At 53.5% G+C, this 27,272-nt stretch overlaps 3 protein-coding genes and 1 long non-coding RNA gene across 6 annotated transcripts; 1 reads left to right on the top strand and 3 right to left on the bottom strand.

Moving 5' to 3' along the window:
- Positions 1-205: 205 nt before the first annotated feature.
- Positions 206-5,095, bottom strand: GLMP (glycosylated lysosomal membrane protein). The gene is made up of 6 exons (XM_074928850.1): positions 4,993-5,095; positions 3,520-3,777; positions 3,055-3,237; positions 2,693-2,911; positions 1,539-1,816; positions 206-1,229 (listed from the first exon to the last, which is right to left on the bottom strand). Exons 1-6 carry the CDS (start codon positions 5,071-5,073, stop codon positions 1,061-1,063), a joined length of 1,188 nt encoding a protein of 395 aa, XP_074784951.1. The 5' UTR covers positions 5,074-5,095; the 3' UTR covers positions 206-1,060.
- Positions 5,096-5,421: 326 nt separating this feature from the next.
- CCT3 (chaperonin containing TCP1 subunit 3) lies at positions 5,422-14,133 on the bottom strand. 2 transcript variants are annotated; one of them, XM_074928825.1, is made up of 14 exons: positions 14,004-14,049; positions 12,716-12,777; positions 12,184-12,234; positions 12,026-12,088; positions 11,349-11,445; positions 10,807-10,924; positions 10,438-10,624; positions 9,821-9,970; positions 9,257-9,389; positions 8,670-8,751; positions 8,183-8,363; positions 7,669-7,914; positions 6,255-6,386; positions 5,422-5,663 (listed from the first exon to the last, which is right to left on the bottom strand). In XM_074928825.1, the coding sequence occupies exons 1-14, from the start codon at positions 14,032-14,034 to the stop codon at positions 5,559-5,561; spliced, it is 1,638 nt and encodes a 545-aa protein (XP_074784926.1). In that variant the 5' UTR covers positions 14,035-14,049; the 3' UTR covers positions 5,422-5,558. The 2 variants fall into 2 exon arrangements, with proteins under 2 accessions (XP_074784926.1, XP_074784925.1); XM_074928824.1 differs by lacking the exons at positions 12,026-12,088; positions 12,184-12,234 and having other exon boundaries at positions 5,423-5,663; positions 14,004-14,133.
- Positions 14,134-18,682: 4,549 nt separating this feature from the next.
- On the top strand, positions 18,683-22,341 carry SSR2 (signal sequence receptor subunit 2). Of its 2 annotated transcripts, none has more exons than XM_074928862.1 (6): positions 18,683-18,788; positions 19,814-19,968; positions 20,528-20,626; positions 21,002-21,110; positions 21,195-21,272; positions 21,561-22,341. In XM_074928862.1, exons 2-6 carry the CDS (start codon positions 19,814-19,816, stop codon positions 21,669-21,671), a joined length of 552 nt encoding a protein of 183 aa, XP_074784963.1. In that variant the 5' UTR covers positions 18,683-18,788; the 3' UTR covers positions 21,672-22,341. The 2 variants fall into 2 exon arrangements, with proteins under 2 accessions (XP_074784963.1, XP_074784964.1); XM_074928863.1 differs by lacking the exon at positions 18,683-18,788 and adding an exon at positions 18,833-18,926.
- Positions 21,265-27,073, bottom strand: LOC141971485 (uncharacterized). The gene is made up of 4 exons (XR_012635285.1): positions 26,916-27,073; positions 25,672-25,804; positions 24,147-24,262; positions 21,265-21,370 (listed from the first exon to the last, which is right to left on the bottom strand). It is a non-coding gene; the product is annotated as an uncharacterized LOC141971485 (long non-coding RNA).
- Positions 27,074-27,272: the final 199 nt, after the last annotated feature.

Genomic DNA, 27,272 nt, shown 5'->3' with positions numbered 1-27,272 from the left:
CCTTGGCCCCCTGGGCACACTCTGGCTCATTCTCACCCCCCCAGTCCCTCTCTGACTGGCAATCCAGGGGCAGGGAGCCTCCCTCCTCTCAGAGGTGTTTTTACACTCTGGCTCCTGCTGAGCTTCTAGCACGCTCTAAAACCCCAGAGCTGCTCTCCTCGCGCTCACCTGTAGCGCAGTGTTACCACGAGAAACTGCTCTTAGAAATCCACTTTACTTGGTCGAAGAAAAGTCAGTGATGGAGAACGTGAAAACCCAGCACACCCCCAAGTGACAGGTACCTTTGCAAACACCCAGCAGCCACAGACCACACTTGCCCCATGGCTCCAAGCACCTGGAGAGCACCTCCGAGCCAGCCCTGCAGAGCCAACGGCCGAGAGCAAGGGCTGGATCAGCCCTTTATGGGCTGACAGGACATACCTGAGCTCAAGCAGCTGCCGCAAAGCAGCACTGGGTTTCCCTCTTGCACCAGCAGCCCTCAGCAAGGCCAGCACAGCAGAAAGTGCTTGTTGGGGATTGGGGAGTCTGTGAGGCCCAGCTGGGTTGAGGGGGGCTGTCCTGGGATGCCCCCAGCACAGCGAGAAGCAGCAAGGCACCCTGCACGCTGGCAGGAGCAGTAACTGGTCCCCAGCCCTGCCCTGCAGCCCTGCTCCTGGGTTGGAGGCACCCAAAGAACCCTGGAGCGTTCCGGAAGGCCCAGCCCCAGCTGCTGCAGACACAACAACAGTGGGTTTATCCCTTGGGAGGAGGAGGATCATCCCGCGGCTCAAGGCGACCCTGACCGACTCCCACTAGTCACTTCCCTTGGCTGGATGGGTCAGGGGAAAACAGAGGAAGAAGTGAAATTCGATGCAGGACCTGGGCAGTAAGAGGCAGCAGGACAGAGCGATATGCGACGTGGGCAACTGCTGCAAATGTCGCCCTGGTCCCCTCCGAGCCTGGGCTGCAGGGACAGAGGGAGGACAGAGAGGAGATTGCAGACACTGGAGCCCCTGCAGCAGCCACGGTCGTTTCCTGGCGACAAGAAGGATCCTGGGGGTCTCTCCAGAGAGCGTCCCACTCAGTTGATGGGGTCGTACTCGGAGTAACGTTTCCTCTGGGCCAGGAGAACCAGGCAGCTGCCCACCAGCAGCATCCCCACGGGGGTGCCCAGTGCCACCACCATGATGGAGATGACGAGGGGGGAGAAGGTGTCCTTGGGGGGCTGCCCGAAGCCCAGCAGCGCCGACCTGCAGGAGAGGAGGAGAGAAATCACCTGTGGGGCGGGGATCAGCCGTGGCCCACGGGGGGAATATCCGGGGCTTTTGGCCCTGACAGGGACAGATCAGGATTTCTTGGCAGAATCCCACGTGGGGCAGGAGAGGGGGAGGAGTGAGGGAGGGCATCAATAAACTGCAAACCCCCTGGCTACAGGAGTATAAGAAAACACACCCTTTTGAAAGGAGATAGTTATTAAACCGATAAACCCTCTAACCTCGCGTTGCCCCCAAGTTCTCAGTTGGGAGAGCAGCATTTCACACACAACAGACCCCACTCACCAGCTCAGGTAGCGCTTCTCCTGGTAAACCTTTCCATCCTCTCCCCCAAAAGAGATATTGATGGCACTGACGGTGTAGGTGCTGCCTACACCCTCCCCAAAGTAGGCACGGACAACGCTGGAGGCGGGCAGGGTCCAGTTGGCTGCCTGGAGGCCACGAGAGCGGCACTGGATGTTGTCCTCACGCCTGGGGGTCTGGGAGCCGTAGGCTGTCGCCTTCCACTGCAGGAAGCTGAGTGTGGAGCTGCCATTCTGGGACTCGGCGACCAGGGAGAGCATCTGGTGGGGGGAGAGCAACGGCGGTGGGGTGAGGGCAGGAGATCACAGAACCCCAGACTCATCCGGGTTGGAAAAGCCCCTGAAGCTCCTCCAGCCCAACCATGACCCTCCCCCTGACCCTTCCCAACTCCCCCAGATCCCTCAGCGCTGGCTCAGCCCGACTCTTCAACCCCCCCAGGGATCCCGGGGACTCCCCCCTGCCCTGGGCAGCCCATTCCAACGCCCAACAGCCCCTTCTGCACAGAAATCCTTCCTCAGAGCCAGCCTGACCCTGCCCTGGGCAGCTTGAGGCCATTCCCTCGGGGCCTGGCGCTGGGGCCTTGGCTCCAGAGACTCACCCCCCCTCTCTGCCCCCTCCTGGCAGGGAGTTGCAGAGGGCCAGGAGGTCTCCCCTCAGCCTCCTCTTCTCCAGACTGAACCCCCCCAGTTCCCCCAGCCGCTCCCCAGCAGACCTGTGCTCCAGACCCTGCCCCAGCTCCGTTGCCCTTCTCTGGCCACGCTCGAGTCATTCAATGGCCTTTTTGGGGTGAGGGGCCCAAAACTGCACCCAGGAATCGAGGGGCGGCCTCCCCAGTGCCGAGCCCAGGGCTCAGATCCCTCCCCTGTCCCTGCTGGCCACGCCAGGGCTGGTACAAGCCAGGATGCCATTGCCCTCCTTGGCCCCCTGGGCACACTCTGGCTCATTCTCACCCCCCCAGCCCCTCTCTGACCGGCAGCTCTCCAGCCACCCCTCCCCAGGCCTGTAGCCCTGCTGGGGGTTGTTGTGGCCCAAGTGCAGACGGTCTTCACGGCCATAGTGGGGAGCCACAAGTTGCCTGGGCTGCTCCACATCCCCCCCACCCTCGTTCCCGCAGCAGGGGACGTCCCCACGCTCACCTCGAAGATGGTGGGAGTGTACTCATCATCGATGGAGCGCGCTGAACGCAGCTTCTGCACCACCCCCGTCTCTTCCACTGTGGCCACCTCCAGCACAAATCGGGAGCTGTTGCCCCGTGGAGCCACCCCAGCCAGGACAAACTCCACTTTAGAGCTGTTTGCTGTGTGCAGGAGGCTGGGCAGGGGCCTGTCACGGCCACTGGCCTCATAGGCTGTCACCTGCAGGGGACACGGGTCAGAGGGACAAGAGTCACCCCACGGGACACCAAAGAGCAACGTTCCCTCTCCAGAAGGTGCTTTGGACGTGATATTCAGTGTGTTCACCTGCAGCATCGAGCCCCTCTCTGCCCCCGTGGCCTTACCCGAAACGCCAGGCTGCCGTTGGAGAAGCTGCCGCTGGGGTCGGTGGCCGGGACGCCCGTGAACTCGGCCATCAGGGCTGTGTGGTTCAGGGTGTGATTGACGCTGTCCCAGGAAAAGTCAGCCAGGTTGTACGTGGGGTAGAAGAATTCTTCCAGCGTTTGGGCCTGGCTGTACTCAAACACCTAGGGAGAAGGAAGGGGAGAGGGGCTGGGAGCCACTAGCAGGTGCTGTGGACACCACCGCTTCGTGCTACGGTCCATGGGCTGCCACTGCCACCAGAAAACAAACAGAAAACAAACGTCTCAAGGCACCATCACAGCTCAAGCCGGAGATAACCAGGGTAGAACACACAAGGGGCCGCTTTGCTGCAGCTGAGACCGACCTGCTCTGCCCCAAGCAACACCCCGCACCCCTTCCACCATGGGGCAGCTCTCCTGGGGCAGAGCCAACTTCCTCAGGGGTACCTTGGTGAAAACAACGGCTGTGGAGTAGATGACGCTGCTAGGAGGGTCGATCCAGATGGCACCCACTGGAGTGGGTGAGAGCAGCTGGGTCCAGTTGATGCCCAGGGAGCTGGTCCTGCTCTCCGTAGCCACCAGCAGCACCGCAGGGGCCCCGATACTGCTCCAGATGAAGTGCAGGGTGTCACTGGGCCCCACTGCCCGCACATGGAGCAGGTTGACGGAGGAGTTGTTCCAGCCGGGGTTGTACTGCATCGACACCTGGAGAATCCCAGAATCATCCGGGTTGGAAAAGCCCCTGAAGCTCCTCCAGCCCAACCATGACCCTCCCCCTGACCGTTCCCAACTCCCCCAGATCCCTCAGCGCTGGCTCAGCCCGACTCTTCAACCCCCCCAGGGATCCCGGGGACTCCCCCCTGCCCTGGGCAGCCCATTCCAACGCCCAACAGCCCCTTCTGCACAGAAATCCTTCCTCAGAGCCAGCCTGACCCTGCCCTGGGCAGCTTGAGGCCATTCCCTCGGGGCCTGGCGCTGGGGCCTTGGCTCCAGAGACTCACCCCCCTCTCTGCCCCCTCCTGGCAGGGAGTTGCAGAGGGCCAGGAGGTCTCCCCTCAGCCTCCTCTGCTCCAGACTGAACCCCCCCAGTTCCCCCAGCCGCTCCCCAGCAGACCTGTGCTCCAGACCCTGCCCCAGCTCCGTTGCCCTTCTCTGGCCACGCTCGAGTCATTCAATGGCCTTTTTGGGGTGAGGGGCCCAAAACTGCACCCAGGAATCGAGGGGCGGCCTCCCCAGTGCCGAGCCCAGGGCTCAGATCCCTCCCCTGTCCCTGCTGGCCACGCCAGGGCTGGTACAAGCCAGGATGCCGTTGCCCTCCTTGGCCCCCTGGGCACACTCTGGCTCCCGTTCAGCCGCTGACAATCAGGACCCCAGCGGAAGGTCTCAGCCGGGCTCGGTCCCACCCAGCGCGGGGTGATTCCGAACACGCAGGTCCCTGCTCAGAGGAGGGACATGAAACGCCTCGGCCTCATGGCGAGTTTTTGCGAGCGCCAAGTCCTGCCCCGGCCCGGGAGCTGCTCAACACGCTCGGTCAGCACTTCCCACCCGCTGCTTTCCGGCACTGAAGCCACTTCCCTGCCCGCAGCCACGGGGCCCCCAGCGCCCCCGGAGACAGCGGGGACACGAGGGACGGAGGCGGGTGGCACCGGGACCGGGGTGGGCAGCGCAGGGACCCCCCTCACGTGCAGGACGGACACAGGCGCCGGTTCCCTCCAGGCCCCGCGGCTGCGAGACCCGAGGAAGCCGCTCTCCTCCCCAGCCCCCCGGCTTTGAGCCGCGCATCGCCGCGATCGGGCAGGAGCCCCCCGGGGGCCCGGCCCGCTCCCCCCCGCCGGCCGAGCGCCCCAGCAGAGGCTGGAAGCCGCGGCGGGCCCCCCCCAACCCCGCCCGGACCCCCCCGAGCCGTCCCCCGCCGCTCACCCGGCGGCCGCCCGCAGCCCCGGCCCGGGCCGCGCCCGCCGCCGCCAGCAGCGCGCTCAGCAGCACCGTGCGCGCCGCCATGTTGCGATCGCCCCGCTCACGTGACCGCGCCGAGACCTCCGGCCCCCCCCCCCGCCTTAAAGGGGCCGCGCAGAACCCTCTTAAAGGAGCCGCCACCCTTCAAAAAAAAGATTTTGGGGGGTGGAGAGACGGTGTTAGCGGCCTCAAGGGGCAGCCCCCAGCCGGCCCCACGGCCCTGCACAGCCCATCGCCCTCCCTCCCCTCCTCACGCACAGGCAGACTGAAATGACGTGGTTTATTTTTGAGGCAAACAGTTAAGGAGAAGTTACAGTCCCACGACTTAAATTAGTTTCTCCACTCAAAGCAGGGGCACTCACATGATACATCAGCCCTTTCCCCACGGTTGTGGGCTTTCCCCCCCCCCCCAATCCCTCCCACAGACATTAGACAAACTTTTGCCCAGCTCAGCCTCAGCCCTGGGTCGCTCCCTCCAGCTCTCCTCCCGGCGGAGGCACCTGCTTCCTCCACGGGTGACGTGACCCCTCTTACTCCTGGGCTGCCTCGGGTGCTGCAGGCTGCTTGCTTTGATCATCACCCTTCTTTTTGTGCCCCGAAACAATGTCATCGATGCGGAGGAGGAGAACTGCCGTCTAGGGAGAAACCCCACACACAGATCTAGTCAGCTCATCACTAAGAAAAAAAAAAAAATCCGATCTACTCCGCTTTCACCGCTAAGAAGCATCTGCCTTTGATTAAATGATTCTCTCAGCACAGCACGTGGAAAGGACACGGGGCCTGGCCCAGGCAGGGGGGAGCAGGAAGGGGCTCGGGCACCTCAGGGGGTTACCCCGTGGAAAAAGGGACATGAATTATTTTTAGCTGACTGACAGAAGGACAGAACATCCCTTTAACCAACCACCTTTGATCCAACACGCTCAGAACGGGATCTCTTAACAGGGGGAGGGCAGCTTACACAAGGCCAAAGGGCAGAAGCTCCCAAAGGCCACCAGTTAAGAATCCAGCCCATTGCTGGCACTGAATTTCTCAGCCCATCCTCGTGAGGATTGTCTGAACAGGTTGTAGAAAACCATGGGATGGAACACAACAAATTTTAGCCACAGAATTAAAAATCTGCATCCCTTGGCAGCACAGCTCCTGTCAGCAAGAGACACCAGCACGCACCCCGCTGGGTTTGTGGTGGTACAGAGTCTCTTTTGTCCCCCCCCTGCCCTTCTCCTCACCTCTACGGCCGTTTTGTAGGTCTGCAATTTGACTGCTAAAGGCTCCCAGATCCCCAGGTCCTTCATATCAACTAAGGCTCCGGTCTCACCGTTCACTCCCCACGTCTGGCTGCCTTCTTGAGTGTGTTTTGCCTGTAAATAGAATGACACGTCACCATCAGAGTAAAAATTCACAGCAAATTCACCTTCTGGAAACTCAAACTGACTACAAGCTCAGGAAAACAGTAAAATCATCATTGGATTTTTCTGTTTTGGAGTTTATACAGCATGTTACTGAGCACCACTTGGAGATATTCTGTCCTGCACTATCCAAATGTGAACTCAAATATTTTAATTATGTTCAACCTTAGGGTTTTGTTGTTTTGTTTTTAAACTCTGGTACCTCAATCGAGCTATTTAATTACATTTTCATGCTTTCAAATTTGGTACAAAACCACAGTAAGTGTCTGCAGCCCAGGTAACGCAAAAGCAGCGACAATCTTTCAATCACCTTCAACGGCTTGGTTACTTCAACACAGGTTTCTTTTAATGTAAAACTCTTAATTACTAAAAAGCTGCTCCCAGAAGGGCATTAAGGGGTGGGACGTGGCAGGAAAGGGCTGTAGCGATGGGCTGAGGCTAAGTGGGAGAGTTTCACTGAGGGCAAATGCCGGGGGCTGCCCTTGGGCCACAACAACCCCCAGCAGGGCTACAGGCCTGGGGAGGGGTGGCTGGAGAGCTGCCGGTCAGAGAGGGACTGGGGGGGTGAGAATGAGCCAGAGTGTGCCCAGGGGGCCAAGGAGGGCAATGGCATCCTGGCTTGTACCAGCCCTGGCGTGGCCAGCAGGGACAGGGGAGGGATCTGAGCCCCGGGCTCGGCACTGGGGAGGCCGCCCCTCGATTCCTGGGTTCAGTTCTGGGCCCCTCACCCCAAAAAGGCCATTGAATGACTCGAGCGTGGCCAGAGAAGGGCAACGGAGCTGGGGCAGGGTCTGGAGCACAGGTCTGCTGGGGAGCGGCTGGGGGAACTGGGGGGGTTCAGTCTGGAGAAGAGGAGGCTGAGGGGAGACCTCCTGGCCCTCTGCAACTCCCTGCCAGGAGGGGGCAGAGAGGGGGGGTGAGTCTCTGGAGCCAAGGCCCCAGCGCCAGGCCCCGAGGGAATGGCCTCAAGCTGCCCAGGGCAGGGTCAGGCTGGCTCTGAGGAAGGATTTCTGTGCAGAAGGGGCTGTTGGGCGTTGGAATGGGCTGCCCAGGGCAGGGGGGAGTCCCCGGGATCCCTGGGGGGGTTGAAGAGTCGGGCTGAGCCAGCGCTGAGGGATCTGGGGGAGTTGGGAACTGTCAATGTTGGGTTAATGACTGGACTGGAGGATCTTCAAGGGCTTTTCCAACCCAGATGTTTCTGGGAATCTCTTCCGAGGAGCCCCTGGTGCCTTACCCTGAGCGAGGTCAGCACACGGATGGTACTAGCACCGCAGTTCTGGATCAGTGTCCGGGGAATGACTTCCAGAGCCTGGGCAACTGCTCGGTAGGGCCACTGCTCCACCCCTGTCATGCCTTTGGATTTTTCCGTCAGCGCATGGGAAACAGCCATTTCAGTTGCTCCCCCACCTGGCACCAGCTGCGGGTCGATGAGGACGTTGCGACACACCTGCATGGCGTCCTGGAGGTTGCGCTCCACCTCCTGAAACGGGCACAGAAGGAGATTTAAGGGTGTTGGGGATCTGTGGCACACCCCAGTCAGCAGGGCTGGCTCCAGCAGCACGCAGGTTTTGCCTCACTGTACAGTACAGCCCACGGGATGGGAATTCTTTGTCACTCCAGAACTCAGAGGAAACCCACACTTGCTTCATTTGCACCCAAAAGCCACTCAGGAGGAAGTGATGACTTACTGACAGACACCACGAAGGTGGCCAGGACAGGAGAGGGAAGCAGAACGTGTAATAACTTACTGCTAGGATTTCCTTGCTGGCTCCACGCAGAATGATAGTGCAAGCCTTGGGGTCTTTGCAATCAGTGATGAAGGCAAAATACTCATCTCCTATTTTTTTAACTTCAAAGAGCCTGGCTCCAGTTCCCACGTCCTCCTCCCGCAGCTCATCTGTGCGACTCACGATGCGAGCTCCACAGGCCCTAGAACCCCAACAACAGTCGGGTTAAATGCTCACAAATGGAAACTGGGAAGAAAGGGTGAGACAGGAATGAAAACTCAAAACCTGGGGGGAAAGGGTGAGATAAGAATGAAAACTCAAATGGAAACTGGGAGGAAAGGGTGAGACAGAAATGAAAACTCAAAAAAAACCTGTGGGGAAAGGGTGAGATAAGAATGAAAACTCAAATGGAAACTGGGAGGAAAGGGCGAGACAGGAATGAAAACTCAAAAACTGGGGAGAAAGGGCGAGATAAGAATGAAAACTCCAAACCATACACAGCGTTTACCTGGCGATCCTGTTGTTGTCTGTCTTCCTCACCCTGCGGATGGCGGTGATGTTGGCTCTCATCAGGTAGTGCTGGGCCAAGTCTGAAATCAGGTTTGTGCAGTTTTATTGATCAATCAGTGGTATGACAACAAACTTGATGTGTCTTTAAAGTAAAAAAGGGTTATGGCAAGAAAAACCTAAACGTAGCTTCTTAAAGCAAGCTGCAAGGCAAAAATCCCAGTGCAGCTTTCCAGTTTGCTGGACTCATCCTCACTTATACTTTGGTATCGTTTCCAAATGCTGGAAAAGCAAAATATTATTTTAAGTGTCCGTGTTCACAAGGAAACCTCAAGAACCAACTTGAATGCCTCCAATGTAGACCTATTTGCTAGAAAGCTAAAAAACAGGGTTGTGTTCAAAATCAGTTTTGTGGATTTTTTATTTTTTTTTCCATGGTTGGTGTGTTTTGATTTTGTTTTGGTTTTTTGGTTGGAACCTTTTTTTGGTTTTGTTTTTTTTTTTTTTAATTTACTAAACAGTGCATTTAACACAGCACGAACCTTATTAAGATAAATTCAACACAAAGAAGGATCAATGTGTTATTACCAGAAATTCCTTTTTCTGTGATGACCAGATCTGGCTTGACTCTCATCAGATCCTCACAAATCTGTTGAATGTACTCTTCCTCCATCTGCAGGATGCGGGCAAAGTCTTCTTCCCGTGTTATTTCAATATCAGTCTGTGCAAAAAAAGGTGGAAATATCTCACTTAATTCCTCCCAACCCTTCACCGAGTTACACAGACACCCCCTGGCTCGAGTGATCTTAACTCCTCCCATATCACCTGGGGAACAGGTTAAGAACTACACAGTGAAAAATACTGATCAAATTAATGGTGACACAGTGTCAGTTTAACATTAATGTTAATTAAAGCACAGAAATGTTTGACTCTTGACCATCGCTTACATACACCAAGCTCTGTAGCCTCAGTTACATTTTTCTCGAGGGTACTGACCCTGCTGCAGAATTAGCCTACGTGGAAAAAAGGTTTCTGAAAGGCAGAACATGAAGAGCCTTTTGCTACTCAGGCTTTTATCTACCTATCTATATTTTTTTACTTTATTAATCTTAAATGAAAAGCTCTGGACATCTCTAACAGGACTTGCTTTACCTGGCTCTCTCCTTTCTTGTACTCTAGCGAGCAATCCAGAAGGACAATGCGTGGATTCTTAATAAGGCGACGCATCCTGGGGTGAGTCACATCTTTATTCACCATGATTCCACGCAAAACACACGAGTCTTCACTAAAACCACCTGGAATCTGAGAGACACGAGAAAGGGGCAAAATGAGTCAGTCTAGTCTACAAAACCCTGTGTATCTGCTCCTGAAACTATCCATCCCATGTGCTAAAAAAGGAAAACTCTCCCAAGCAACCACGATGCATCCAGTTAATTTTAAGATGCATCTAATTTTAAGGGCATGCTGACTTAAAGAGCTATGAAAGGACTCGAGAAACTGGTCACATCCTACTGCCTGGCAACACGTTGTTTGGAAGATGGAAACCAAAACAACTTAAACCAACCTTTTTGACAAATATTCTGAAAGCGTTGAAATAACTGCCCCTGGTTTCACTGTAAACCAGCAAGGCTGAGAGCACTGACTGAAGTATCTTTAAGTGTTATGTCTGCAGACCCGTAGCAGAAAACTCTTCCCACTGCATCCTAGGAACAGCTTGTTCAGAATGTCAAAGGGGCACATAGATAAGAAATGGCTCACAACACACTCACCTTTTCTACTTTTGCGTATTTTTTAATATCGATTTCCTTTCTGCCATTTTCTTCAAATTCCACAGTCTTAACAGCATCAAGAGCAATGCTACAGGCCAAGTCAGACCAGCGGTTTATTGCCTTGGTGTTTATAGCACTCTTTATGATTTTAAGCATCATCTCTTTGTTGTTCACGTCCACTGAAGTGCTGACAGAAAGGAAAAACCAAACAGTAAACTGAGTATTACTCCAAACTACAATCTATTCATAATCCCATTGAGTCCCTCTCCAATTATCTTATTTATTTCACTAACATGATTCCCTGGAGAATCACCTTTAAGCAGGAGAGAAACCCCACATCCCTTCTAACTCCCAACAGCCCATACTTACCCAATTTTCTTTAGAATACTGATCATGTCATCCAGAGCCTTACGATAAGCCCCAATGATCACAGTCGGGTGCATCTGCTGTTCAAGGAAGTGTTCAGCAACGGAGAGCATCTCTCCAGCTAAGAAAAAAAAAAATAAAATAAAAACAACGAACAAACCCACCAAAATTCTTCAGGTAAGTTGTTATAACATCAAAAGTCAAGACACCAGAACAGCATACCAGGCACAAAGTATCTGCTACGCATACAGAGAGCTCTACTGTTATCTACACCTTTCTTTGTACTTAGTTGTGCTTATCTTAGGGAAAAAAACGACAATTTTCCAGTTGTGTTCTTTTCTGAGGTGATCACCTAAGGGTCTAATGAACCAAGCATTCTCTTCCATGGTAAAAAGAAAATAATAAAAATCAGATTTAATTACCAATTAAATTGGTAAATAAAAAGTATGTCTCATTAAGGCACATTTACTGGGCTCTGATGAGCAAAAATAGCAAACTTCAGCCATGACCCTTTATGAAAAACACGTCTTAATCACTCTCCTTACCCAGGATAATTACAGATGTGGTCCCATCTCCGACTTCCTCATCCTGAGTACGGCTGATCTCTATCATCGATTTTGCAGCTGGATGCTGGACTTGAATCTGTACAGAAGCAAGGGGTATGGTTCTGTTCATAATTTAAGAAGTTTCAGTGGAACAAATACCACACCTTTTAAACAATCAAAGGCATTCTGCCCAACTACAACAAAGACTCTTCTTTCTGAGACTGAAAATAAGCCCTTATATTTCACAATATTGTGTGTCTCCCACAGTTATTCAGGCATTATCATTTTTGTGATGTTATTTTAACAGCACTTGCACCTGAAAGACAACAATAATTTCTTGGTCTAATTATCTGGCATTGTAAAAACAAGCATCTACTCACAAGGTTTTGATGCAAGTGATTATGGCTACAAGTACCATAGAACTGATGTCCATTTTGTAAAACCTCCATGAAAATTCACCACCCTGGGACCAAACCTGCTTTTCTGAGGATGAAGAGCACTTGCTGGAAATATTTAATTCCTCCCCAGCAAGCACCTCTCTCAGTACTGCTGTTTAATACTTGCTGGCTCTCAAGATAGAAGACAAAATACCATCGTTCCAGTGGCAGCTACGTAACCGTATCCTGGAGGATTCCGGCTCACATGTTAAGCGTGACAATCCTTAAGGAGAAACTTACTTCTCTAAGAATAGCATTGCCATCGTTGGTCATCACAATCCCACCCATGGGGTCCAAAAGCATCTGCAACCAGAAAAGAAGTGATAGTTGTACCGACCTATAGCACGTGTAGTGTTTCTAGCCAGGATGCAGAGAAGTATTTCAGCAAAAGTTCTCACCTTCATCATAGCTCTTGGTCCTAAACACGTTCGGATAATGTCAGCAATAGTCTAGGACAAACAAAAGAAATGAGGCAATAAAGGAAGGCATGGAAAAGTCTAAAAAAACTCACAGTCTATATGACACAAGCAGCCACTGCAAAATTTAAGTGACCCAATGATCCTGGGCATGCTTAGATGCAGCAGGATTGCATGAGAGTGAGAACACCGGGGTTATAAGGGCACTGGCACCACGGTAATTATCCAAATCAGATGTCAGAAATTACACACTTTCAAAATTTGCAGAGAAAGAGGTTTTGGTGGGTTAAACCCCCGACATTCAGTTACATCGCACCTATTATTTTAACACTGAAAATTCATTTTCTATGCTGCTTCTACTCTGGATACATATACGCTATAGAAAACATGCTTCAGAGCCGGTTTGCCCTCTTAAATATAACACACATTAAAAAAAAAACCCCACACAATAAATATCTCACACACACACACAAAAAAAGAAGAATCAAAATAGCATGACATAAGAGTACAGTACCTTAGCAGCAGTGATGTTTCCAGTCTGGACTTTTCTTCCAGACTCACGTTTCATATTCTGACCTAAAGCAGACAGGAAAAAAAAATACAGAAGTACAAATAAACTTTAATCTGCTCTTACCAAGAACCCCAAGACTGAAACTGTGATACTGACAGTGCAAAGATAGCCTCTCATCACACACACTTGATATGTGACCAGTTCTAAATTAAGAGTTTACAATATACCACAGCCATTGTCAGAAAATGTATTCCTAGAGAAGTGTCAGTGAAAACAACATTCCTTATTATAACAGAATTTCTGATTAGCATCACAATTCAACGGAGACAAAACTTTGCAACCCTGAAATACAACCTATTCCCCCAAGAAAACCAAAAGGCAGTAACCACCAGAATGTGCAAGATCCCACACAGCCTAGGAATTGCTGCAGTTCCCAGTCAAAAAGAAGTTACAGATCTCACGTGAAGTACAATACACGTTTAAAATTAAGTTTTATACACTAGTGTTGCTCAGCCTGTGGCAGATTAGGGTGAGCAGCCATGGCTGTACCACTTGGGGAGTAACTGTCAAAAGGGTCTGCCCTGAAGAATCTCTAGTTTTGGTGCCGCTTTTCTTTTAATACAAGCCTAGGATGGAAGAGCACAGATTTACTTCAGGATTGGATCTTTGTGGTAATGGATTTATAAGACAGAAAAAATGGAAGCAACGGTAAAAGCAGCCCCAAGAAGAAGGTAAGGAGGCCTACTGCAAAGGGGACCTGCAGCAGCCCGCCTCGGGCTGCCGGCGAGCGGAGCAGATGGAGAGTGAGAATGAGAAACCCAAGCAGAAATAAACCCCCATGGCCAGCCCCGTGTTGGAGGGTGAACCACACAGTGCGAGGGGCTCAAAGGGGACAGCTCAAAGCAACGTGAGGAAAAACACGCGAGGAGAAATAAAAGCTGAGAGGAGTCAGGATCCGCCAGGAAAGGCGGAATGAGGAGCGGGGGCTGCGGTGCCCTGAGAGCTCCCGCGCACGGAGCAAAGCGGGCCCATGGGTGGAGCGGGGAGGGGGGCACGGCCCCTCCGGAGCGGGCAGTGGCTGTGGAGAGTCTGCGGGGAGCGAGAAGGGACAGCTCGGGGGGAGCTCGGGGCGTGCCGGGGCCCAGCGGAACCCCCGGGGGAGCCCCGGTAAGGGAGCGCCCGGCCGCGAGGGGGAACCCAACATGGCGGCGGGGAAGGCGAGAAGGGAGAGGGGAGCCCTGCCCTCAGCCCCCCTGCCCCGGGGGGCGGCCCGGGCGGCGGCGGCACTCACTGAGCACGAGGACGGGGCGCGGGCCCATCATCGCGGCGGCTGGAGCGCGGCAGCGGGCACGGAACCTTCTGGAGACAGCGACCGCGAGGCACCCGCGCCGAGAACTGCCGCTTCACCGGGCCGCGACCCTCCCGCCCCGCCTCCCGCCCGCAACCACCAATCCCTCCCCGCTCCGCCGGCACGGCGTCCAATGAGGAGGCGGCGCTCCGCCCCCGTCACCTCCCCGCCGCTCCCAGCAGGTTCGGTTGAGAAGTGACGCCCCAGCGCGTGGGGCCGTGCAGCGCTGGGCGGTGCCGCGTTGTGCTGCGCATGCGCGGGCCGCCGGCGCCCAGCGACGCGAAGGGGGCGAAGGAGCCGCCATGGGGCGGTGGCGGGGGGACCTTCTCCTGCCGCGCTCCCCGCTGCACCGGGAAGGCCCCGGGTGCGGGGTGTGACGGCTGCGCAGGCCGGTGGCGAGGCGGATCCGGGACTCAAAGCCCCGTGTGGAAGGGAAGGCCGCAACGCCCAACCCCCCTCCCCGGCAGCGCTGTGGCCTCGCCCGACGCGCGGTGCATCATGGGAGAGGCGCTCTGCCGCGAGGCACGCTGGGAGCGGTAGTTCCTGAGGCCGCGGCCCCGCCGCCCCTTCGGCGTCTCCGTGGAGCGGCCTGGTGCGACCTGAGAGCCTCCCGGTGCCGCGGAGGCTCTGGCGGCCCCGCGGAGCAGAGCTCCTCGCCCTGCAGCCCGGAGGCATCCCCACAGCAGCCATTTCTATCACCATGCACTTTTGGTCGGGCCCGCCCAGTCGTTCAGTGTTAGTGACAAGGAAAGAGGGCACAAACCCACTGTCGCTTGGCCTTTCACAGCCTGACTGCCTAGGAAAGTATCCAGCTTGTCTGATTCCCTTTCCCACAACATTCAACTGGCTTGGATGGGCACACGCTTCACTGGGTGAAAAACTGGCTGATGGCCGAGCCCAAAGAGTTGTGGTGAACGGAGTTAAATCCAGTTGGTGGCCGGTCACGAGTGGTGTCCCCAAGGGCTGGGTTTTGGGGCCCCTCCTGTTTAACATCTTTATTGATGTTCTGGATGAAGGAATCGAGTGCCCCCTCAGTCAGTTTGGAGAGGACACCCAGCTGGGTGGGAGTGTTGATCTCTCAAGGGTGGGGAGGCTGCAGAGAGACCTGGCCAGGCTGGAGCCATGGGCTGAGCCCAACTGGGGGAGTTTCACTGAGGGCAAATGCCGGGGGCTGCCCTTGGGCCACAACAACCCCCAGCAGGGCTACAGGCCTGGGGAGGGGTGGCTGGAGAGCTGCCAGTCAGAGAGGGACTGGGGGGGTTGATAATGAGCCAGAGTGTGCCCAGGGGGCCAAGGAGGCCAATGGCATCCTGGCTTGTGTCAGCCCTGGCGTGGCCAGCAGGGACAGGGAAGGGATCTGAGCCCTGGGCTCGGCACTGGGGAGGCCGCCCCTCGATTCCTGGGTTCAGTTTTGGGCCCCTCACCCCAAAAAGGCCATTGAATGACTCGAGCGTGACCAGAGAAGGGCAACGGAGCTGGGGCAGGGTCTGGAGCACAGGTCTGCTGGGGAGCGGCTGGGGGAACTGGGGGGGTTCAGTCTGGAGAAGAGGAGGCTGAGGGGAGACCTCCTGGCCCTCTGCAACTCCCTGCCAGGAGGGGGCAGAGAGGGGGGGTGAGTCTCTGGAGCCAAGGCCCCAGCGCCAGGCCCCGAGGGAATGGCCTCAAGCTGCCCAGGGCAGGGTCAGGCTGGCTCTGAGGAAGGATTTCTGTGCAGAAGGGGCTGTTGGGCGTTGGAATGGGCTGCCCAGGGCAGGGGGGAGTCCCCGGGATCCCTGGGGGGGTTGAAGAGTCGGGCTGAGCCAGCGCTGAGGGATCTGGGGGAGTTGGGAACGGTCAGGGGGAGGGTCATGGTCGGGCTGGAGGATCTTCAAGGGCTTTTCCAATCCAGATGATTCTGTGATTTTTTTCCCCTTAAATTGTTTAGCTCAGTAACAAGACTTTGTCTTCCCCTCTCATGGTTACCTGCTCACACTAACCCACCAACGGTTAGCCAGGAAGAAAAACATGTAGAAGTAAGTTGAATGCATTAATAGCCAGTAGCTGCCTGAGTAAGGTGCTTTGCAGTGAAATTCAAGCTTCTTTGTTAGAAGCTCTAAGCTTCTTAGGCCAAGGACAGGTGTTTTCTCAGCGATGGGGTCCTAGTCTATCCTGGCAGTGCAGCAAACCCTGCTGAGGTGTGGGAAAGACAAGCCCAGCCTATGGTCACACCGTTCAGTGTACGCTGATTTAAGCTCTGTGATGCTTTCCATAGTCTGCAGCTTGGATAAGCTGTGTGTGCTTCAGCAGGAAAGAAGAAAATGGGTGTATGGAGGACTCTTCACAGAGGTTGGGAGTGGAGAATTTTGATAAAGAATTGGTACATGGAGCCAGTGTCTGGGGTCCCGGAGAGGTGGATTCATGGGTTGTTCATTTGTGTGTGTGAGGAGGAATATGTGTTCCGAGATGGGGATTTGTGGCCCTTCTCCCACCAGAGATCTGCAGGCAACTGCCTGAGAAACATGGGAACAGGTCACCTCTCAAGGCTTCCTCCAGCACTGAAAATCAGGCCCCAGTGGCTTTCGGTTTTGTTACTGGTTTTGTAACAGGGAGGTCACGACATTTCTTAATCTGTGGGAAACAGAAGGGTGGAGCCTCTCTGGCGTGGGGCTGGGTAAACAGAGCATCCCTCATACATGAAGATGCAGTTTTGGGTCTGTGCATGAGGAGAGGTGTCCCATCTGATGTTTGAAGAATTTAACCCAAGTCCTGCTCCCTGCTCTCATCCTCTTCTCCCTTCACAGAGCCTCTATGGAGTTGGCAGCGCTGGTGAGCTGGGCAGAGCTGCTGGCCATCGTTGTCGTCGGTGTGCTGCTGCTCCTGGTTGAGGTGCTCCTGCGAGCCATGGTGGTCATCGGGCTTCTGCTCTACCTGCTTGTCACTAACTGAAGGCAAAGTGGGGACGCGCCTCTTTGTCCCTCTTGTTACCAAAGCTCTTCAGGAAGGAGATAAGAGGAGAATCCCACCAACCTCAAGAACAGATGGAGAGAAACGTGAGCAGTAGACAGAGGAGGGGAGGTATGGCCACCTTCTGGCTCCCTGCGTTACGCCCTTGCTTGGCAGCTTTGTTTTCTTTCCCAAAGCATTAACTTCAGCAGTGAGCCTCCTGAAAAGCCAAATCACAGTTTCAGGCCACTTGTCCCCTTCTCCCTAAGGGGAAACTGAGTCCTGGCAAGGAGAATTCCTTCAGCTGCACCTTCCTGGTGCAGGCCTGTCCCACCACGTGTCCCTGCCATGCTGGGGCCGGCTCCGCTGCAGGGCTTGGGGCCTTCCCCTGGGGCTGTGGGGTCTGGGGTAGTGCAGGGGCAGCAGTCTGTGTTCTCCTCATCCCAAAACCAGGGTTCTTCACCCAGTGTGCAAAGAGCCACCTAAAACACAGAGACAACAAATTCGTATTTATGACAGTTCTGCAGAGAAAAGGGTACTGGGCAGCCACAGTGGCAGCACACCAAGTTCCAAACACACACACAAATACACATCTCTACGCATAAGTATTTGTTAGTATTTTATCACAATATCATCTCTTTGCTAATTTTATTCCTTTAAAATCGCAGTATCTACCTATTAATGTATGTGTGCTCGGTGTGCTCGGAGTGGTGGAGGGCTTCCTGAAGAGGTGGGTAACTTAAGTTATAGAGGTGTGGTTTTGCTATTAAAATGAGCTAAGTTTACCTAAAGTACATGAAAATAGGTACTTTCTACAGCACAATTTCAGATCACCATTCTGTTGATCACAAATCTTAAAAATACAATAGTTCTACTCTAGAACTAAGCAACTGTAAATTTGTTTATAGCAATAGTTATATAGTTATAGCAATAGTAATCCTGGTCACCAAAACAAACTTAGATTCTGAGCTGAGATTGTATGGGAAACATTGCCTTTTTGTCTTGTGTTACGTTTTTGCTTCTTTATCCTTTTGCGACACCCCAGAGGGGCCGCCCCTCGATTCCTGGGTTCAGTTTTGGGCCCCTCACCCCAAAAAGGCCATTGAATGACTCGAGCGTGGCCAGAGAAGGGCAACGGAGCTGGGGCAGGGTCTGGAGCACAGGTCTGCTGGGGAGCGGCTGGGGGAACTGGGGGGGTTCAGTCTGGAGAAGAGGAGGCTGAGGGGAGACCTCCTGGCCCTCTGCAACTCCCTGCCAGGAGGGGGCAGAGAGGGGGGGTGAGTCTCTGGAGCCAAGGCCCCAGCGCCAGGCCCCGAGGGAATGGCCTCAAGCTGCCCAGGGCAGGGTCAGGCTGGCTCTGAGGAAGGATTTCTGTGCAGAAGGGGCTGTTGGGCGTTGGAATGGGCTGCCCAGGGCAGGGGGGAGTCCCCGGGATCCCTGGGGGGGTTGAAGAGTCGGGCTGAGCCAGCGCTGAGGGATCTGGGGGAGTTGGGAACGGTCAGGGTGAGGGTCATGGTTGGGCTGGAGGAGCTTCAGGGGCTTTTCCAACCCGGATGATTCCGTGTTTCTGCTCGCAGGTTCCCAGGACTCGGTTCAAGCCGCCTCCCCCCGCGGGCAGCCCCACAGCAGGCGATCGGGCAGCGGCCAGAGGCGCTCTGCGCATGCGCGGAGTCCCCCGCCCCCCCGTATGAGCGGGCCGAGACTACATTTCCCATCGTGCCGCGGGGCCCTCGCGGAGGCGCCATTTCCGGCTCGCGGTACTTCCGCGGTCTCTGCGCTGACTCGGCCTTCCGCGGGGCACCCACGGTGAGGGGCCCGCGGGCAGGCGCGGGGCTCCGTGGGGAGGGACTGGGCGCCGGGGGTGGCTTGTTCCCGGTTTCTGGCGGTGGCCTCGCCGTGGACTTGGAGGGGATGTGAGGGGCCCGGCAGGGGCTGCTCTGCAGGGTCGGTGTCCGGGTCTCCCGCGGGCAGCAGTCGGTAAAACCGGGGGTTCTGCTGCGTGGGACAGGATCTCTGAGCTTATCTTTGCGTCTCTGCGCTGTGTGTGGGGAACCGCGGGTGGAAATGCTGGTGTGAAGGCTGTGTCAGGGGAGGCCTGAGGGGAGGGAAGGGTCCGCTGCTATCAGGAGGGGCGGCTCTGACGCGTGAGCAGTTCTTGGGTTGAAAAGACTCTCAGGTTTCCTGCTGGGTTGTACATGCAGTGACCGTGTGGTCTCCTTGTCCTCTGGGCTTGGGGAAGTGGAGACGTGGCCTGAAGCAGGGACTTGTGGGCACCAAAAGGCCGCTGGAGGGAGTTGGTGGCTGGAAATAGGAAAGCGCAAATGTTGAAAATGCGGAGCTGGTATTCTCTGAGAATAGAGAATTTGATGGGGAGAAGTTGTGTAAGACAGTGCTGCGGTGCTCTGCAATGGCAATTAACTGTTAATTGCTAAAACTAGTGAAACTTAATTGCCAGAGCTTTTGCTCTGAAAGTTACTAGAAGAGCTTTTGTGATCTGAGACCTTTTCCAATCACTGTGATGTGATAAAGGGGAGTGGTACTGGCTGGGGCTTTGAAAAGGGAGAAAACGTTTGTCGTTTCTTCCATGCCTGCTGGTCTGGGACCCCGCTGTGCCGCTTCTTACCTCCTTGCAGAAAGTGTACAAGTATTTTCGGGGCAGTTGCAGACTTGTGGGGAGGGTAATTTTCTGCCAGTTTGTGATAATCCTTTATCGATGTTGCTGTGCAGTTGACAGTTGCTCACATCTTGCTACACTTGAATGTTTAGTTGTCCCGTTCATGTTCTTTTTGTAGTTAAATTGCCACTGACATTCCATTTTCTTTTGCATCTAGATGAAGCTCCTCGCTCTCGCTGTGTTTGCCCTGTTTTATGTGGCCCACTGCGAGGAAGGCGCCAGGCTCCTGGCCTCCAAATCTTTATTAAACAGATACGCAGTGGAGGGCAAGGACTTGACTTTGCAGTACAACATCTACAATGTTGGCTCCAGGTAAACCTTGTCCAGGCTTCTAGTACTGACCCGAAGCAAACATTATGTCTGTGTGTCTGCAGGGCTTGAGGCTGTTTTAGGCTCCATGACGTGCTGTTACTTTTGCTCTCCTTAACTCTGAGCTTACCAACAGTATTTGAAGGTTTGACCCTGCAATTGCCTTTTTCTTCTTGTTCTGGTGTCCCTGCTTTTGCTGTTTCCTGCTTTCACCTCGTGGCTGCTCTGGCTGTTGGTCCAGCTTGGTTTAGTTACTTTTGTGCTTTGTGACACTCTGCTCCCCATGCACGCAGCCTGGCTTTGTGAGCTATTTTTCACATCTGGTTTCCTATATTTTTTGTAGTTTCTCTCAGCTTTACCTTTCTCTTTCTGCAGTCTCCCTGTAATACACCTTGACTCTCCTCCCCATCTTCTATTGGTGATTTTTTAATGGTTCAAAAAATCAGTTCTTCCAGCTGCTGAACTGTCAGCGTGGAACTGTCGTCTCTCTTTGGTGCAGTCCCCTGTGAGTAGAATACCAAGTCTAAGACTCTCTTCTCACTCCTTTCTTTGTTGCATTTAGTGCTGCTTTAGATGTGGAGCTGTCGGATGATTCTTTCCCCCCGGAAGATTTTGGCATTGTCTCTGGGATGCTCAACGTCAAGTGGGACAGGATTGCTCCGTATCTTTTCATGTTGTGACATTTCTCCCATCACTCCTCCTTCCCCCTGAGCATCCTGTAGCTCTCCCGTCTTCCTTCGTTGTCACTGAAATTCCAGCGTGCCAGACCCTGAGCAGGGTGTTGAATGCAAATCTCTGGTCTCCTTGAAGATGCTGTTAAAATTTTAAAAAGTTCCTTGCAAACAGGGCCAGATCCTGGTGCAATTCATCTGCCTGTGAGGGAGGAGCAGCTGACGCAGCCTTGGATGGGTCTGGACGTCTGTAAGTGCAGAGGACTCGGATCTATCAGCAGGACTGACTCATCCACCTTTACTTATCTCCTCACTTTTCTTCCTTTGATGAAATGCAACTATTTTCCTTAACTCACAGCTCTCAGAGCGAGTAACGTGTCCCACACTGTGGTTCTGCGGCCTCTTAAAGCTGGTTACTTCAACTTCACCTCTGCTACCATCACATACCTGGCACAGGAGGGTGGACAGGTTGTGGTGAGTTGACTCTTCAAGCTGCTTGTTAGGGCAGGATGCATGGAAAGGTGGCAAATATAATCTTTTTCCCCTTACTTTTTTCAGGTTGGTTTCACTAGTGCTCCTGGGCAGGGAGGAATCTTGGCTCAGCGTGAGTTTGACAGGAGGTTCTCCCCTCACTTTGTAAGTACCTTTAATTGAAACTGCATCACAGCAACTCTGCAACCCAGCACGGTGGCTTTTTGCCGGTTTGTGGTGTGTTTTGTTTGCGCTGCAGTCACCTGGAAAACAACAACATGGATTGCAATTAACCTGTATCCGTTGTCCAGAAACTTACCACATAAAAAGTCTCTCTGAAGGAGCTGGCACTGTGGGATTTGAGCCAGAAGCTTTGAGAAGAGATCTGATGGCTGCAAGACTCATCTGTATGATTTGTTTTGACTTTTTTTTTTTAACAATTTCTCTTTCTAGCTGGATTGGGCAGCTTTTGGTGTGATGACCCTGCCCTCCATCGGGATCCCGCTGCTGCTGTGGTACTCAAGCAAGAGGAAGTATGACACCCCCAAGACCAAAAAGAACTGAGCAAAGTCAAATGCCACCAGCACCCCAGAGCTCAGGAAAGAACATCCCAGCACCCAGAACAGCAGGTGTGTTGGAATCAGCAAATCACCACCTGGGCTGCGCCCCAGCCCTGTTGGCAAGAGGGGATCGATCACTTCCATGGCAGTGAGGTGTTGCCTTCTACATCTTAAAAAAGAAACAAGTTAAAAAAAAAAAAACAACTGAAAATCCCAGACTCCCTTGTCTGCATATTTGGAGACACCTCGCTCCGTTGCAGACCCAGTGCCTCAGTGATACAAATGTGTGAACACGCAGAGGAGCTTGTTTGGGGGGCGCAGCTCTGCAGCGTTTGACATCTGTGCTGCATTCCAGCCTCCGCTCAGCCAAACGGCTCTTTGCCTCCTCCAATATCTTAAACCTCAGGGCCCCGCTCCTCCGAGCACGGCCTGCCTCACTGAAACGGCGCTGGGAAGGAGCTCTGGGGGCAAACAGACCTTCTGCGAGAGGCGTTATTGCTGCTGCTTTGCTAGCTGGGGCACGGGAGGTCCCTGTTGATGCTTGTTCTCTAGGAAGCCCCACTGTATTTTGGTGAGCAGTTTCTTGCTGTGTTTCTGTTCTTTCCGGTTGCTCTGTTAAGGGTTGAGGTGTGTTGAGGTACTGAGGCTTTTGTAATAAAATGAACACGGTGAAAGGAGCCTACCTTTCTTTTACCAGAAAGTCCTGGAGGCACCTGGCTGCCTTCAGGAGCTGCTGATGGGCCTACAGTCAGTCAAATAAATGGTTGTCAGTAAGATAAAGGCAAGAATCACAATCATCTGGGTTGGAAAAGCCCCTGAAGCTCCTCCAGCCCAACCATGACCCTCCCCCTGACCCTTCCCAACTCCCCCAGATCCCTCAGCGCTGGCTCAGCCCGACTCTTCAACCCCCCCAGGGATCCCGGGGACTCCCCCCTGCCCTGGGCAGCCCATTCCAACGCCCAACAGCCCCTTCTGCACAGAAATCCTTCCTCAGAGCCAGCCTGACCCTGCCCTGGGCAGCTTGAGGCCATTCCCTCGGGGCCTGGCGCTGGGGCCTTGGCTCCAGAGACTCACCCCCCCTCTCTGCCCCCTCCTGGCAGGGAGTTGCAGAGGGCCAGGAGGTCTCCCCTCAGCCTCCTCTTCTCCAGACTGAACCCCCCCAGTTCCCCCAGCCGCTCCCCAGCAGACCTGTGCTCCAGACCCTGCCCCAGCTCCGTTGCCCTTCTCTGGCCACGCTCGAGTCATTCAATGGCCTTTTTGGGGTGAGGGGCCCAAAACTGCACCCAGGAATCGAGGGGCGGCCTCCCCAGTGCCGAGCCCAGGGCTCAGATCCCTTCCCTGTCCCTGCTGGCCACACCAGGGCTGGTACAAGCCAGGATGCCATTGGCCTCCTTGGCCCCCTGGGCACACTCTGGCTCATTATCAACCCCCCCAGGTCCCTCTCTGTCTGGCAGCTTTCAGCCACTCCTCCCCAGAAGGCCCTTGTACCAGCTGTCCTGTGGGCTCTAAGCCCTACTAGAAGATTTCACAGCCATAAATCAATGCTGGTGTGGCTGCATGTTGGGCATCAATTTGTGCTTTTCCTGCAGGGGAGGTGGAGGCACAGTGAGTCCCTGCAAGCGGGCAGAGGTGGGTGATCTCTGCCCCTAACTTTGGGCAGGGAGCCAGCGGCTGTTCGCAGAGGGGGGCTGTGCCTGGGGCACTGTGTCACCTGCTCCGGCTGGTTGTTGGACACTTGGTAGGATGGGGGTGACAGCTGAGAAATCCTGGGCTGTGCTGCAGTGAACGCTGTGCCTCAGTTACCAGAACAACTGGGCTGCACCCAGAGCAGGTGGGCAGCAGGGAGAGGGGGGGGATTCTGCCCCTCTGCTCCGCTCTGTGAGACCCCCCCTGCAGGGCTGGGTCCAGCTCTGGGGCACCAACAGCAGAAGGACACGGACCTGCTGGAGCGGGGCCAGAGGAGGCCACGGAGATGCTGGGGGGGCTGGAGCACCCCCTGTGAGGACAGGCTGGGAGAGTTGGGGGGGTTCAGCTGGAGGAGAGAAGGCTCCAGGGAGACCTTAGAGCGGCCCCCCAGGGCTGAAAGGGGCTGAACTCTATGCTAAGAGCCATTGTGAGAAGACAGGAGCTCTTCAAAATGCTCCTTAGAGAAATGGTTATTGAGACTTATTCTCAGGTGCTGCAAACTGACAAAGATCACTGAAAGTTGTGTCTCCTTTCAAGGAAAACCCAGTGCCTTTACCACAAGCACTCACAGAATCGTGTGTTTCTGCAGAGGTTTGTGACATGGTAAGGAGAGGATGAAATGTGAACTGAAGTGTGTGTGTGTGAGAGACTGAAGTAACACCACAAGGGTTAATCTCCTTCTCTCTCTCGTTTCCTTATTAGTGCTAAATATCTTAGTGCTAACTATCTCTAACACAATTCATCATGGCACTCCCTTTGGCAGCCGCTCTTTGTTAACTAAACACATACTCACATCAGATAAATACACTTTAGTGTTGTCCATGTCATAAACTCCTGTCATGATCACCCAGGGATCACATACTCTCACTTCAGTTCCAGTATCCACCTGTCTCCTGGGTACAGTGAAACCTGAAATAAAACATGTGGTTTGCTCCTGAGAACCATCAACAGCAACTAATGGCGGTAACACAGTTTTCATTAAGAAACACAACTCTGTTATCAAAAGTTATTAATCTGTAGATTAATAACAAAAGCACTTGGCTCGGAAACCTGAAGTTTGCATTACGCTTTGTCCTAGAGCAATGAGAGTGCTGGTGGCGGTAATTTCTGTACCAGAGAGATGTTTCTGCTGCCAATAAACAGATTTCAGTGCAGAATGGAGGACAGCCAGGAGGCAGCCAGCACTTATGGTCACTGTGAAACTCCTCTGGATAGGAATTAGTGACTGAAGCAGAAAGGCTCTCATTATTCATCCTCCAAAGTATCCAGTATCATGTAAAAACTAATTCTAAAATCCAAACGCTCTCCAACAAAAATAGTTCAGCGAGCAGCACAAAAGTGGCACAAGGGCAATCATGACACATGCTTTCCAAGCTCTGAGGCCCACTCTCTGTTGTTAATCTTTAGTTTAGTTAATTACTCTGATTTAGAGAGCAGCCCATCAAACAGAGAAAAAGCCAATTTCAATTTTCAAATCAGTGCACTTGAAAAGACACGGTCTGCCTTTGCCTTAAGAGTTAGATGCCCACTGCCAACTTAATGGGTGCAATTATATTTTAAAGGAGCAGTATGATCCCGATCAAAAAAACCACCCCAAACAGAAATGTGCGAGTTTTACAATCAAGCTTTCATTTTCTTATTACCTAAAATTCCATCTTCCACAAGATATAGTACAATTACAAAGACCAGTTGCAGCTCACGTGTGAACATCTTTGTTCTTTTATAGGAATTCTTTCAAGATTTTCAATTTATTACAAGAGGATACGGATGTCCTCAGAGAGCCCAAGTGACTACTCTGAGAAGTTAAAGCATTTGCAGAAACTTGGACTCAGACTGCAAAACTCCTGTTTGCCTTTACAGTCTCTTTTACTACAAATCAGGTTGGTCATGGCTGGGAAAGAGCATGGGCACATACCGGGACACAGGATCTAGCTGGAAGGCTATTCAGAAGGACACTCTGGTGAGCTCTGACAGAGACAAGATTGCTCTGTCCCACCTGCTCTCAAAGTGGCCGTCTCCACCTCCAGACCACTGGAAGAAGGTCAGATCCACCAGGGGCCATAACTTGGTTGCAAACTTCAATCTTATAATATTCAAGGGACAGTTCTAATTCTGCAAAAATGCCACTTCGCAAATTACAGGAATCTGATAATCATCCACAGAAAGAAGAATTCACAGAGACTAAAACTCATGGATTCTTGCTAGCTGACAGCATAAAACCAAACCTCCTTTCCCTTTAAATATCAAGACAAGAAGCAGCGTTTCTTTCTCAGGAGAGAGTTACAACTTTGGGATTACAGCAGCAGAGTTTATCTCACATGTAAAACTCTGATGTGCAGAGCTCGCTCAGCCAAATCCAGGGGAGAATCATCCACACAGAGTTCTTGAGTTTGGGAGATAATTTCAATACTGTCTATCGTATCAACATCACACTGGAGTAAATGCCAGTCACTACAAGAGAATAAATAATCCTTAATTCAGCATCTACAAACTCATACTGGTTTATAAACTCGTGAAAAGCTAGTACTAGGGAAAATAATAAAGAACAAAGAGGTGGCTTCCCATCCTACAGAGGCTGAAAAATATGCTACCAGAAACCATAGATTTTTTTAAGCAAATGAATTGTTCTTTGTAAATATTAATATCTATGTATTCAATCCTCTGCTCTATGAATTTACTTTTCTACCTACCATCTTCCTCAGCCATCACAACATTGCTTAGTTTTCTGGCTTGTGAGGACTGATCAGACCCCAAAGCTTTTGGGGAACCAGTGGCACCGTTCCCATAAGTGGGCTCAATGGTGACTCTATCGTAATGTGAGAACGGCCCGAAAGAAAAACCTGAAGATGTTTTTCCCCCCCTCCACTCACAGGTGTGTCTTTAAATGGGCTTAAAACCATAAAGGGGCAGAGTGCTTAAATAAATGCAGGTTTATAGTGTCATTTAAACCTCCCTTTTTTAGTATTTATTCCTGTAATAACCTGCTTCAAAGCATTCTTCTCAGTGCTGGGTAGAGCTTGCTCCCAACAGCTCACCCATCAAGTTCCAAGGGTGCACAGGCCAACAGCTGACAGTCCCTCTTCCCCCAAGTTTTGATGTCGGCACTGGCCAGCAGTTAAGAGCCCAGAAAACAAACCAGCCCTCCTCTGACAACACAGACTGGTGCCCCACAGCCAAGCACAAGCAGATTGGACAACACACCCTCACCCTCCCACTCCCCGTCAGATCAGAGGCTCCTACGACTACGGTGCTTCTAAAGAAGGCAAGAGCCTTCTGTCTCACACACAGCACAGCCATGCCCATCACCCCAGAGGAAGATCCTGAGCTCAGAGTTTTGCTTTTTGATTTCAGAACAGCCCCTTGTGCTCTCCAAACCTTTCTCCAGCCCAGGAAAATAAGCCACTGACCCTTCCTCCATACATCCTCCCATAGGCCCTTCTTTCTTTACCACAGAACGTCTCTACCAGAGGGCTCCCACCTCCTCAACACTCCCCATAACCTTTTTTCTCCCCTCAAGAGCACTCCCTTCTTCAGGAGGAGCAATGAGCCCCTGCCCGCTCACCAGGAATAACAGCCCCGCTCAGCCTCCAGCCCACAGGGAACCCGGAGCTCCCAGCTGAAGGGCAGAAAAGCTTTGGGCACGTTTCGCTAAAAGGCGAAGACGGGCAGCACCAAGCAGAGGAGGAGGACAGGGAGAGCAGGCGGCCCCAGCCCGTCCGAACGGCGCCACAATGGCGGGTCCGGCCCCGCGCCCTTCCCGCCGCCGCGCTGCGCATGCGCCAAGCGGCCCCGCCCACCCGCTCCCGCCCGGGCCTCATGCGCATGCGCGGTGCCGCCGGGCCGTGCGCGGGAGCCACCGGCCCCCCCGCCAAAGGCTGAGGCAAAGGCGGGCGGGTTACACCTGCCACCGCCCGCCCAG

The sequence above is a fragment of the Athene noctua genome, chromosome 29 (genome assembly GCF_965140245.1).
Source record: "Athene noctua chromosome 29, bAthNoc1.hap1.1, whole genome shotgun sequence".
NCBI classification, from domain to species: Eukaryota; Metazoa; Chordata; class Aves; order Strigiformes; family Strigidae; genus Athene; species Athene noctua.
Note: the sequence above shows the minus strand (reverse complement) of the source record. Positions and strands in the feature narration are given on the sequence as shown.